General features: G+C 38.4%; 1 protein-coding gene across 1 annotated transcript; it reads left to right on the forward strand.

Moving 5' to 3' along the window:
* Positions 1-1,137: 1,137 nt before the first annotated feature.
* LOC135577505 (T-cell receptor-associated transmembrane adapter 1-like) lies at positions 1,138-9,072 on the forward strand (the record flags this gene model as incomplete). The annotated part of the gene is made up of 3 exons (XM_065047640.1): positions 1,138-1,195; positions 2,128-2,186; positions 8,794-9,072. Coding segments are annotated over 3 exons (396 nt in total), but the record flags the coding sequence as incomplete, so codon positions are not given.
* Positions 9,073-14,729: the final 5,657 nt, after the last annotated feature.

The following is a 14,729-nucleotide window of genomic DNA, read 5'->3' on the forward strand; positions in this document are numbered from 1 at the left end:
GTGCTTTACGTCTATATTAAAGGTGTGGAGGCTGTTGCTTACATGTGTCCTTCTAGAATGAAAATCAGATCGGATGCTTGGGAAAGCCCAAGCTAATCAGACCTGCAGACTCAAACACTGGGAAGCAAGTGTCTGGACAAAACTAGCCAGACTTCAGCATGGCTGGCCAGTGAACGTAAGGTAGTAAGATGGCTTGACTGAATAGCTACTATAGTCCTTCTTTCTGTTTCTTGTAGACGCATTTATTATTTTAGATATAACTCAGATGGACTGCCAGCTGACAAGCTTCCTTGGGCCTGTAGTGTGTCGTTCTTGTATATGGTTCCAAGGAGTGAAGCTCTTGTTTAATGGCTACAGAGCCCTCAGAAGTTTTATGCTTAAGCCACGTGGCAAAATGCTGCATTTGTAATGAATGGTGGTGGAAAGAAACCAGTATTGTCTTCCTGTCTCAAACTTGATAGCCTTTCTGGAGAAGGTGATTATGAAAGACGTATTTCAGAAAAAGAAATGTTCATAACTAAAACTTTTCTTGAGCTCTGTGTGACTGCTGTTGTACAGCTATAGTGCTATACTGAATGGTCAGATGTAAACCAAAATGGTTCAAAATATGCCATTTCTTAAGTAATATGCAAGGAAATAATTACATTCTCACTTGTATCTTTCCTTTTTAGCTATTGGTGAATACATTCCGAGCTTACATCGGGAAGTTTAAGAGATACTTATATAATTTAGGTTAAGAGAGTAGCATTACGGAGACATTAAAATGACATAGGATGAAAAGTTTTCTCTCTAGCTGAGAGCACATAGGAATGTGGACAAGGAGTCCTGCTGCTGTTTACAGTCAAGATGTTCAGATATCTTGCTTTGATGATTTGTTTCAATTTCATTCTGTTCATCAGAGTTTTGGCAGGCATAGTATTTTTGTGTAATTTACTTTATAATCTTAACCATTCTCTTCTGTGCTGTGTCCCCACACTTGTTCCCCCCACCCCGATATTTTTGGTCTTGTTTTTCGGATCACATACAATCTGCTTGCTACTGCCACATGCGTGTAAAATGTTTCAAGTCTAATAGTGAAGTCCTAAATCAAGCATATTCTGTGAATTAAAAGTATTTTTCCGTTGCCCTTCTAGCTATGATGGCTACTACACAGAAGATGACCCAGTTTATGGCAATCTCAATCAAGATATTTTAGGTAAGCTTCACTTTGAGAACACGTGTCTGTTCAGAGGCTGTGATAAATGTGTAGTTAAAAACTGACTGACCAACACTTTCTGTGTTTCTCAACACAGAATTAATACCAGCTTGGGATAGAACTGCAAACCATTATACTGCACTACTCTTTTTAAGACCAGGTCTCATACTGAATTGGATTTTTTGCAGTCCAAATGATCCTGTTCAGCCAGATATCTCAAAACCAAGAGCTGTTCTTCATGTAAAGCTGCACCAGTTGAAATAACAGCTTCATCCATGCAGTTGCAGCAATCTAAGACACATATTACTCCATGTTCAAAGTCAATGCTCCCACACAAGCTGGTAGAAACAGACACAGACCAGTTCTCTGTTGTGGCTGTCCACAGATCATCAGCAATGTTGACAAATATGCTGGAACAAGTCTGAAAACTGTGAGGAAATAATCTGTTTTACTGATGGCTAAAATGAGATACGTGATGAAAAAATGACTTACACCAGATTTTTCAGAAAACTGGAAGTACAGTCAGGAATACAATTTAATCACCAGCTGCTGCAACTCACAGCCTCTTTCGTGGCCCAGTATAAGTTTGCCCGTGCTGAAAAATACATTAATATGTGGTTACGCTCTAATTGCAAGATGTACCCCTAGCAGTCTAAAATGACTCCCACTTAGTGAATAATGAGAAACTTTCCTTCCGTATGAACAGAAAATGCTTTTCATTTTCACAGCATGCATGTCTGAATTTCTTAGCTATTTGCCCTTCTGTTAATAGAGAAAGAGATCTGTGTGTGAATTCAAACCAAAACAAACTTCTACCAAAGTAAACTGGGCAAAGTTGGTTCTGTAACAGGGAGGAGCTGTTAATTTCATCTTTTAAGACTCAGTAGTGTGCCTTAATAACTAAAACATTTTTCTACTTTGATAAACTGTAGAGGCATGTTGTTACGGGCAGATGAAGTCCCAGCCTCAAAGGCCAGTTAACCAGCTACAGGTATCTCTAAGTTTAATTCTGGATTTCTGAATTAGGGTAATGTGGTCTGTCTCAGAATTTTTGTGTGTATCCCATGACAATATATAACAAAAATTTTCACGCTGCTCATCATGAAAATTACCATGCATTAGTGTCATAGTTCATCAAGAAATTTAAGCACGGACTTGACCCTTTGTTCCATCTGGGACATTAATGAGGGAGCAGGAGAATTATAGACAGCTCATTTCCATCCATATGGCATAATAAAGCTCGGTCACAGGCATGCAGATCAGGCTGAATTGAGCCTACATCTAATGCCATGGCTTATGGAAAGAATTACTTGTATTTATTTTGGACATCATTCAAGTGAAAACACAAGCGGCATCACGTGATAATCATGAGTTTGACTGGCTCTCTCTTGTCCAACACAAAATCTATATGCCTTAAATAAATGCCTGGTTTTGTATCGATTTATATTTTGTTGAGATACCTGGTTGCCTAAAAGCCTGCAACCTTCAGCTGAAATTTGTCTGTAATCGAAGCATTCCTAGCACTGATTTCCTGAGTTGATTTCCAGCTTCTCTCTCAGGATACTTCCATGTGGTGGAAAATTTATTTTTTTTTTTTCTCTTTTAAATCTAGACATTTGCTTTGTTATACTTCACAGAAACAGACTAACCTATGAAAATTCCAATATGAAAAATGTTTGATAATTTTGCTTGAAACACACAGAGAAAAACACGGGAAAGACACAGGAGGCATACATTTTGCACTGCAAATGAGATCATATTTACAGACAAGAATCACCCATCTTTAGTTTTCTGCACAGACCAAGCCTATGAAAAATGTTGCTAGTAACTGGATTATAATTAAAAAAAAAAAAAAACAAAAACAGGAAGAAGAAAAAGAGATCAAATAATGTCTTACATCCCAAAGAACTTGGACCAATTATATAAAGTACCCGCAGTCCCACAGTGAGTCTTTCCAATAATAGCTGCCACTACCCTGTGGAGGGGTTTTGATAGATAAAGATTTGTTGCTGAATTAGTCTGGCTCAAAGGAATCTCGAGGCCGCTTCGAGAAGCTGAGAACAGAATCTGCTGTGAGAAAGAGGGGTGTTCCTCAATCAGCGGAGTCCCATCATCGGACGTATCATCAGTGATACTCCAGCGCATGGACAGCCCATGATACTCATTTAGCAAATCCATGCTTGGAGCCTGGGCACGTGATTGGAACATAGTTGCATATATAAGGAGGCTTGTTTCTGTAATAAATGTCTCTGCGTGATTCACATTGAATCGGAATGCGGAGTCCTTTATCGTTCCAACAAATGATGACCCCGACGTGATACTCTGGCGTACCACTACGATCGGGGAAAAGCCTGGAGTGGCCCAGCGGGGAGCGGCTTCAGCTGGACTGAAGACCGGACAGAGGCGTAAGGACGCCCCGGGAATAAAGTCGTTGATGCAGCAAAGGGAAGAGGTGAGTGGCTGGGAGCAGGAGGAGGGAAGAGTAAAGTTATGGGGCAGAACGTGTTCTCTGAAGCACAAGCTGCAGTTAAGTTCCTCCTGCATATTCTCTCTATGAGAGGACTTACATAGGACAAAAGTAACATATGTAGAGTATTAATTTGGTGTAGAATTAACGGCTACCTGGGAGAAAACGAGAAGGCTTTTAAACGATAACTTTGGGACGATAACGGGCAGAAATTATGGAATAAGGTCAGCAATGGAGATGATAAAAAACTAAATCATTAGCGACTACATGAAAGCTTATAATTTCCACCTTAAAAGACTTTAAGGCTGAGCGGGCTGCAGTTGCCGAAATTTTTTCAGCCTTGCAGCCTGATAGCAAACCTAAAAATAACCGTAAAGTTTACCCGGATCGTGTCTTTTGACCCCCTCCCCACTCCATCCCCTGTTGTGCCGTCGGCACCCCCGATGATACAGCAGTCTGTTGCGGAGGGAGGAAAATTACCAAGTGGATGGACTCCTATACCATTACCCGACTCTAGAGAGATCAAGAAGTCTAAAGGACTGGAATCAGACAATTTGTCAAAAGAACTGGTGAAAGCCGAGAATGCTAAAGTCGTAAATAAGTGTAATATCAGTCCTTTTACTGATTCATGTCCGCCTTTACCGCCTTCTACCCCTCTAACTCCTACGAGAGAGCAGAAGGAGTCGCTGGATAAGAACTGGGCAAAAGAACTGTGTGAAAGATCAGATCAGCTATTAGCGAGTGAATCCAACAGTCAGCAATGCGGTCATGCTGATCGTGACGGGAAAGGGGATGCGCTTGGGGACTCACGTTATACAAATAATTATGATGCTACAAAGTATTGGCGAGAATGTGCACCGTTCCAAACCTCCCTGTTACAGTTACTAATGATTCTCCAGCACTGTTCAAGTCCGTGTTATCTGATGACTCGGAAGAGAATGAGGGTTTGAAGCATTTTTCTTGAAAAGTTAAGTATGTGTACGAGTTGCCCCGAGATCAGATAAAAACCATGAAAGACTCAAAGCAAAATTAGACCTATGCAATGTAACAGCTATAGATCATTTAGGACAGAACGATGGGGATTCGTTGAAAGGGGCAGGTATCCCACAACTCCTGGAAGAGACACTAATTGACACACCACAACTACAGGCACGATAAGTTTCTGAAATCCTGAGGCAGTCAACAGACCTCGCATATCAAGCTATAGTAGAGGTGTCTGAAACCAACAAAACAGCCAAATCATTTGCAACTATTAATCAGGGTCCCAATGAGAATTACATACAATTTATTGACCACTTTCAAGAGGCCATCAATAAGCAGGTTGAAAACTTAGACGCTAAGGAAGCATTAGTATGTATTAGTATTTATTCCAGCATTCAACTCTGTGACAGGCTGTGTCTCATCTCGGTGTGCTGGATTTGGCTTTTCCGTATGCACACCATGTAAAGAATCCTGGTTTTGGAATAACAGCTGTACTGCACCAGATGAGACACTTCAAAAAGAAAAAAAAGCCTTGCCCAGTCCAGCTTGCTGCGGCGGTGGAGGAGCGGGTGCCAATGTGGCTCCAGCGCTCACTGACCTGTTTTGTGAGGGAGACCCAGAAGTGCCTCCACCTGGCTGGGCAGTAAGCGGCCCAAAGGTGCAATGCAAAAATGGAGATATTGTCTTAAATTAGTGTAACTTTGATCCATCTGCATATTTGAACTTGGTGTTTGGTTTTCATATCTGAGCTCAGTATTTTAGTTTGCATATTTATATTTGGTACCAAAAGAATCTTGTTTGGGGAGATAATTACAAAATGGGAACCGGTTCCACTGCTAAAATTTCACCTTGCTCCCCCTTACGATGCATCCTTACACATTAGAGTAATTGCTTATATTGTTATCTAGTAATTTTGAGACCAGAAAAGCACTTAAATTGTTAAACTCTGCTTTGAAAACAAAAACAAAACAAACAGAAAAAACCCAAAACACCTAAATGCTATGATAGATGTGAATTTGGAAGAGGTTGTATTTAAAAGTTGCTAGAATATTAACTGATTTGGATCTAGGAGAATAGAATAATGGATTGATGTTTATTATAATGTTTTTTGACATCTGCTGTAAATTGTAAAAGGTAAATGGAGCTAAGTAATGTAACTATTGCTGAGCTACTTGGAATTGCATATAAAGTGTATTATGGTTGGAATGAAAAGGGAAAACAATAGAGCAAAATATCCCAGGCCTGTGTGCAGCTCATTTTAACTGAGAAATTTCCCAGAAGAGCCTCCCACTTCGTACCAGCCATTATGCCAGCTGCATGACCTTGGGTATATCTAAACTGCAGCAAGAAGAGAAAGAAAAAAAAAAAAAAAAAGGAAAAACCTGGCTGCCCGCTTTTAAAGCGGTGAAAGGGTGGTTTTCTTTCCCCCCCCACTGCAGCGATGTAATACTGAATGGAGCAGTCTGAGGGTGAAGTTTAAAGGCATCCCTAGCAGACCCGTAGTTCTAATGAAACTGGAAAATAAAACCAAAAATTTGTTAACAGACTTATTCTGTGGTAATTAGTTGTAAGAGACTTCTCAGTAAATTCACCAGGCTAGTTTTTGAGGTCATGGGAGAGAATGAAAGAAAGGCTTTTTTTTGAGACCAATAGAATGCCAAATTTGGAACAAAGTTTTAATACATGAATTCTTATAGTTGCCAGAAAGTCCTATACCTCTTTTACGTTAAGATTTGTTAAGTAAATTGTAAGCTCAAATAACGTTTTCTGAGAATTCTGTTTAGTTGCATGGCCTACAAGAAGCTGCTTTGATGGCGCAGATCTGCTTGCTGCAAGTGAGAAATCTCCAAGGAAATTTCGAATGCTGTATTTCCACTAGTATTAACAGCCAATGTTTTGATAAAGCAAATACTGCACTGATAGATCTGAAACAGGACTTCGATCCGGTAAGGGAAAACAATATCCAATAAATATGACAGCCAAAATGGAGTTAGAAATGTTGAGGAATAAATTTATGACAACCTTACAGGCTGACTGCATTCGATTGGACTTGCAGATTTGTGTATGAAAAACCTGTGGCTATTGTGGGACAGTATGATGACATTGCTAGCAGACTGATATACCGACTGTTATATATCAATTGTCACTCTGATCAAGAAAATGCAGGGAATGAATTTAAGTCTTAATAGGCCATGATCCTTTTGTCATATATGTACCATTTGTAAAATTTAATTCTGATTTTTTTTTTTTTTTTTAATTTGTAATCTATGTCTTTGTAAATTGCACTACCTGGGGTTTTTTTTAACAGCACAGATTTTGGCATGCATAAATGTAAATTGCTGCAGAACCTGCAAGTCTTTAACATCAGGTCATAGGCCATACTTGTATTTGGTCTGATCCTACATACTTGCAAAGTTTTTGTTGATGGTTCTGGGAAGTCTCATAAAGCTGTAGTGGTTTGGTGTGAAGATAACAATTGGCATCATTCTGTAAAAATTATTGAAGGTTCAACCCAATTAGCAGAACTTGGCACAGCTTTAAATTAATTAGAGCTTTTTAAGGAGGAACCTCTACATTTGATTTGTGATTCTGAGTACGTAGTCAAGATCCAACACACGTATCTGGTTCTGAACTTTTTTTGTTTGTTTGTTGTTTTTTTCTTTAAAAAAAAAAAACAAACAAACAAAAAAAAAAAAAAAAACAAAAAAAAACAAAGGGGGGGAAGTAGGGGAAACACCACAAAACCAATTGTCAAAAGCATTGTATGTGATGAAACACTTTGCAAGTATGACCCAAAACCATGCTAAACCAGAAAGAACCTACGTTAGTTATGGTCAAATCACTAGTCAATGAAAAAGGCCGCATCAATTGATAACCTGGGGAAAAGGTTATGTTTGTGTCATTACAGGCCGAGGATTGAAGTGGATTCCACAAAGATTCAACGGATGGAGATGGACAGGAGGGAGATAAGTTGTGAGGACTGTTTCAGATGTAAACCATGGATCCTAATTCAGTGTTATAGATGCTCACAGACCTGGTGGTCTAGAAGCCTATTAGTAAGAAGGTGGTGTACCTTCTGTGGAGAATGGGAATTTGAACAATCAGCAGGAGATCCAAAAGGGTGATATTATGATTAGATAGTCAATGCATAGATAAGGTAAAATTATGAGATATCCCTACCATAGTAATCTAAGTTTAGCAACTGCTAAAGATTTAGAAGGGATATTAATCTTAAGCTATTGATCTTTTAAATAGGTTAAGATAACTTTTAAGATATTAATTCAATTATTACTATGTGCTGATGGTATTAAATATGTTACCCTATAAACTGCGCAGTTATAAATCTTTTAGGAATTTAAGAGAATATATTGTATTAACTTGTCTGGTTATTTTGAATCTATTAAAATAGTGTGTTAATTATGTTGTCATAGTAGAATTAAGGTTTTAAGAATAGGCAGGTAGTTGTTTGATCTTATTAAGTAAGGTTTAACTGCATTATATGTAATTGTAATTATGTTGTTAATCACGTGTTCTATGTTGTAGTATATTTCAAAAATGATTCACCGTGCGGTTAAAGGGGCCTGACTAATTCAAGAACAGAAAGGGGGAAGTGCGGAGGGGTTTTGATAGATAAAGATTTGTTGCTGAATTAGTCTGGCCCTAAGGAATCTCAAGGCCGCTTCGAGAAGCTGAGAACAGAATCTGCTGTGAGAAAGAGGGGCCTTCCTCAATCAGCGGGGTCCCAACATGGCGTGAATCATTGGACGTATCATCAGTGAGACTCCAGCGCATGGACAGCCTGTGATACTCATTTAGCGAATCCATGCTTGGAGCGTGGACGCGTGATTAGAATATAGTTGCATATATAAGGAGGTTTGTTTCTGTAATAAATGTCTCTGCGTGATTCACATTGAATTGGAATGCTGAGTCCTTTATCATTCCAACACTACCCCAAGAACACGAGTCATTTACTGTTAGGTTACGTTGGTCTGTTTTCTGTGCTGCCACAGCTGAATCATTTGTACTTTTAATGAGCTAATTTGGGTAAACTTCAGCCACTATTATGATTACGGTGTAGACATACTCAAAGTCTTAGACATAACTTTAGAGCAAGCATAACTACTGAATGTTAAAGTGCATGTTCATCTAGGTGGAGTCTGCCCATCAGATGTGTTATGCCTCACTTGATCACAGTGTCAAGGGAAAACGCAGAAAACCGAGGAGAAAGAAAGGCCCTTCATTAGAGGAGGATGAAGAAGAAAGATCATCTAACCCCACCATGATGGCTTCCAAAGTTAGCATTTATCTCAACAGTGAGCAGCTGGCTGCTGAAAACACAACAAACGTAGAAGCCATTCATGATGATCCCATGAGATTAATGGGCTTGATTCATACTACAAAGGAGAGAACATTTGAAGTGGCTTCATAAACCAAATATGTAATCATAAAGTGATATCTGCTTCTTCGTTCTGGAAAAACAGTGAATGAGTAGAGGCAATAACCTGACAAACTGACATACTAAACCATGTTATAAAATGGGTAAGTTAAGTGTTCTAAAGTGTCTTCCAAGCACATTTAGAGACTGAGCAAGAAATAAGATCCAGACTGCCACTTTGAAGGACCTGCCCTTCTGAAGACATTTTGGAAAGGAGTTGTAGAAGCTGGTATCTCAGCATTCACATGGTATTGATTCCAGTAAAAATTAATCCTTAGTTTAAAACAACCATCAACTTTCAAACAGTCCCAAAAGACCCACCCTGTTGTCTGTAGAGCTCTAGCAGAGTATAACTACTCTTCTATATAGGTTTGAACACCACCTTTGGAAGGAAATTGTGTTTCATGCTTGCACACTTAACGATTTAGTTAAACTAAAAACCGATCATCTGTTCAACATTTTATACTTCCTTACGGTGACTGGTCTATGGTAATAACACAACATATCTAAAGCTAATTGGAGAATAAGTTAATAGCTTGTTTAAAGTAGTAATTGCACATCTTGCAAGATTTAACAATATCCTTATATATCTTTAGTTTCCTTCTCTGAGCAATACCAGGATACATCTCAAATCTCAACTCCTCTACTAATGTTATGTTGTATCCAGCCCACATTAAAGATATTAGCCAAATATCTGTAACATTAAATCTCCTAGGGAGGATTTTTTCCTTCTAATATTCTATGTGATGTTTAATATTCTGTGTGGGTTTTTCACTGCCATTGTTTCATCTATTTTACAAAAGTAGAAAGAGCCTTTTTATTTCCCCAAATAATTCACATATTGTGTGCACATTCATCTTAAGACTTTAAACTCATCAGATGGTAACCTTTTATAGAGTGGGGTTTTATTTTTATGTTCCAGGAGTCATTAAGTAGTAGAAGCAGGAAACAGTAAGGCATCGTGATGTATTAGGCTAGTGCAAAAGGAATTGTGGCTTTCACACTGTTGAAATTTTCCGTTTGATATTGGGATACATTCTTAAATAAATGTGGTTATTTTATGCATCATTTTAATGTTATTTTCTTGCTTTATGTTTTTTCTTCTTTTTTCTTCTTTTTTTTTTTTTTTTTTTGCTAATGACTTATTACTTGCTGTATATTTTATGTTTATTTTAGACTATGGAAATGTTAGACAAAAACCAAATTTGAGTGGTTTTCTTATTCAAGTTCAAAATGAGTCATAAAGCAGTGAAGACAGCTCACAACATCAACCAGGCATTTGGCCCAGGAACTGCTAAGGAACGTACAGTGCAATGGTGGTTTAAGAAGTTTCACAAAGAAGATGAGAGCCTTGAAGATGAGGAGGGTAGCGGCCAGCCATTGCAAGTTGACAATAACCAGTTCAGAGCAATCATCAAAGCTGATCATCTTACAACTACAGGAGAAGTTGCTGAAGAACTTAGCGTCAACCGTCCTAAGGTTGTTTGGCATTTGAAGCAAATTGGAAAGGTGAAAAAGGTGATGGATTGATGAAAAGTGAAATTTGTACAAAAACTGACGATGACCAGCTCTGTGGTTGGACAGAGAAGAACCTCCAAAAGACTTCCCAAAGCCAAACTTGCACCAAAAAAAGGTCATGGTCACTGTTTGGTGGTCTGCTGCCGGTCTGATCCACTACAGCTTTCTGAATCCTGGCGAAACCCAAAAAGTATGCTCAGCAAATCAATGAGATGCACTGAAAACTGCAAAGGCCGCAGCCAGCCCTTGGTCAATGGAAAGCGCCCAATTCTTCTCCACCACAATGCCCAACCGCACGTTGCCCAACGCTTCAGAAGTTGAATAAATTGGGCTACGAAGTTTTGCCTCATCTGCCATAGTCGCCTGACTGTCACTTCTTCAAGCATCTTGACAACTTTTTGCAGGGAAAAAGCTTCCAATACCAGCAGGATGCAGAACATGCTTTCCAAGAGTTTCTCAAATCCCGAAGCATGGATTTTTATGCCGCAGGAATAAACAAACTTATTTATTATTGGCAAAAATGTGTTGACTGTAATGGTTCCTATTTTGATTTTTAAAGATGTGTTTGAGTCTAGTTATAATGATTTAAAATTCACAGTCCAAACCGACAATTACTTTTGCACCAACTAATAATGTGCCTACCTCTAAGTGTCAGAGAGTTCTGCCTTCTCAAAAGAAGGATGTTAGAGCCTTTAAAATCCATGCAGAGCACAGTGTCAAGGAGTCTGAAACTCTCAAGCACATAGAGCCCTGCAAGTGTTTCAGGTCCTGAAAAATAAAACCCTGAAAGCAGTTACAAGAAACAAACAAAAAAACCCACAGTACAAAGAACCAACACCTCTTGTAAAGGCAGAAGTGGATGGACATATCCAGAGATGTGACAAATTTAACAAGGAAAAAAAAAAGAAATAGTTCTTTGACAGCCTGGTTCATGTTTTGTTTAGCTCATAGTTAACGAGCCTCTTTAACTTGCCTTAACTTCTATGCAAGACCAAAAGGCCAGCCCTCGCATCCAAAGCTGCCCAGTGTCACTGCCTGTCTTGCGCTAGCACTTGCTTTTGTGCGCAGAAATCAAGTCAGTATATGCTTGGTTCTTAGGCTGCAGAAACCAGGCAGACTTGGAATTAAAGCAACCATATTATCATGGTCTTAGACTGACTACCATTGGATAAGCAAAAGTAAATACTGTCAAAGCATTGATAAAAACCATTTTAATGAAGAAACATTAAATGATGACCCTTACTAAGAGCCTAAGCAGGGGGAAGGAGGATGGCAAATCCAATGCCAAAGATCCAAAGCTAAACACAGAGATATCAGTGCATGAGATACTAACTTAATTTAATTAGATTGGAAAGACTTCTACTTTGTTCCTTAGTAGCAGCAAAATAAGTAGTAAAATATTTATCATACAGTCTTGCTTAAACTTGCATATCAAAATTGTATTTGGTCTGATCCTACATACTTGCAAAGTTTTTGTTGATGGTTCTGGGAAGTCTCATAAAGCTGTAGTGGTTTGGTGTGAAGATAACGATTGGCATCATTCTGTAAAAATTATTGAAGGTTCAACCCAATTAGCAGAACTTGGCACAGCTTTACATTACTTAGAGCTTTTTAAGGAGGAACCTCTAAATTTGATTTGTGATTCTGAGTATGTAGTCAAGATCCAACGCATATTGCTAGTTTAAACTGGGTTTTTAAACTAATGAAGTCATTGGCTTTGAAGAAATGCAAACTATCTATCAACACAGACTCTTTTTTATAAAGGCATTTTAAAGAGAATATTTCAATTTAAACTTGTCTAATTTGTCCGTGTAATTATATGAACTGAATTACCTATTCAGGAGGAGTGTTGTGTTGTATTAAAAAAAATTATGTATGTAAGGAATTTCTTAGCTATATTTTGTTTAGCTAAATTTTAAAGTAGCTGACGTGGTAATTTTCCACACTTTGATCTAAAATCATTGAGCAGAACCCTGTGTAATTAAGAAGCAAATATCTTTACTGCTTAATGTAAACACTCTGGCACATCATATCAAAAAATATTTACCTACAGTGACTCCACATGTGTTTGGGACTAGTCATAAGATAAGATTCTATGCATTATGGTCACCATTTTCTATTGGTGTCGTCCTTCTGAATTCATCAGCTGTTCATCAAGTGTGTCAGCGAAAACAAGTGGCACATGAAAAAAAAACTCTCAAGTGTGACTCTCCAAAGTCTTGTTCTGAACCAACGTGAAGCTGCAACTTGTTGTTGGGGAGGTGCTTTGAAGTCATGAAGGTATATTGTAAGTTGACCTGATTATCAGAATGCTTATTGCTAGTTTAATAGGCAGCAGAAAAGGAAAAAGAAAGCCTAATGTTAGCTCATGTTACATTATAACCCTTAGCAAATACGAGCGGTGAAGGGGCAGAGCTGAGCCGCTGATCCTGAGGGCTGCCCGAGCCCACAGGAATGCTTTTGCTTCAAAGCCCCGCCTAGGAGAGAAAAAAACAGTCTAGCACTTGCTCTCAAGAAGTGTCTTTGTCAACAAGATTGATGCAGATGCCAGCTGTGAGTGTCTGGAGAAGCTGGGCTGCCTATATCATTATCACAGGGGGGGTAGGTTTTAATTAAGATAGATGTGTACTGAGAATGGCTAATGATTTTGTCACCATATTCACCTTGAGAAGAATCACAGGTTTCAAACTCACTCTGTGCAGCTGGGTGAGCTTTGCCAATCAATGGGGTGATTGGTAGTTTCCAAAAAGAAATACAGAGGAGCACTCAGAAAAAACAGGCCATTCTCAGGTCACACAAGACAAATGACAGCTGCTGTTTCCTTAACATCAACATTTTAACATTATAGTTTTTCCTTGTTTCATTTCTTTTGCTTGTTTACAGTTTGATGCACTATCTTGCTTTGCAGTCTGCATAAATGCATACTCTGGGCAAAAGCATTAGCTAACGTTCATTGACTTTGTGATTCCTAAGGTCATGGACTTTGCAATTTTTGGTTATACCCTATCAAATATACCAGTTACTACTGCTATAGGATAGTTTTCATGTGCAACTGCTGAATGCCCCTCTCATTTTCTCACAGGGGTGGTGTAAGAAATTATTTGCAATTGAGGGCTCCTGTCAGTCTAGTGAAGTGTTGCAGGAATTTCAAACAGCCAAAAGTAACTACTGGGTAGACTGGCGGAAAGACTGATCCTCTCCCAGTGAAACTGAAATAACAGGAACACACCTTTATTTTCCCAGGTTAGTGATTACCTCAATTACAAAATGCCTGAGGCTACTTCTATTTCTAGTTTAAAATTACATATTAAGAAATTAGAAGATGGTTGTAAACTGAGTGTCTCCTAAGCTAGGGAATGTCAAAAGAAAGTAATTAATCTCATCCTGTGTGTGCACTCTATTGGTGGCTTTACAGGGAAATGAAATGTTCTACCAGTTTTTATTATCACTGAAGTGATGATTACGTTTCGTAAGTTACTTTATCAATTCTTGTAAAGTAGAACTTAGCACACCTACACGTGATGTGCTACCACAGTACCAAGCCTTATCTAATCATTGCACCAAATATGATTTACCTTTTAAAGGCTTTTACAGACTGGGAAAATTGCATTTCATAGCATTTTGTATACGTTGTCCATCAAGAGAAGGAAAGGGTGGCATACAGCACTGTAATTCACAACCGTTGATTTGTAAAGGTTGGTTATACTTTTGGTTTACTAACCTCTATTCAGTATGGAATTAATATGGATCTCAGTCCTGTCAAGCCTTAACTATGGCTTTAAATAACGTCAGATACCATGTAGTCAGCATGCATTCAATAAAATTTTAAGCGTAAAATAATTTGCTTTTTTTCCCCTCTTCATGGCATGTGCGGCTGTAATGCTCCTTGGATTTTAGCTTAGTGTTGTTAGACTTAGCATGTGATTTTGTTGTTGTTTTGTTTTGTTTTGCCTGACTTCTCAGTTAACTTAGAATTACAATGTTCTCTTGGCTTGTTTACCTGAGAGTTTTTGCTTCTACAGTTGTATTGGAGGCTGTTCAGTTTTGATAATGTGTTGTTACTATGTAATATGTTCTTCCTAAATGTTTATGTTTGTTAGAATGATACTGGGTATATATAGTGCTATAAGAAA

The sequence above is a fragment of the Columba livia genome (assembly GCF_036013475.1).
Source record: "Columba livia isolate bColLiv1 breed racing homer chromosome W unlocalized genomic scaffold, bColLiv1.pat.W.v2 SUPER_W_unloc_5, whole genome shotgun sequence".
NCBI lineage: Eukaryota > Metazoa > Chordata > Aves > Columbiformes > Columbidae > Columba > Columba livia.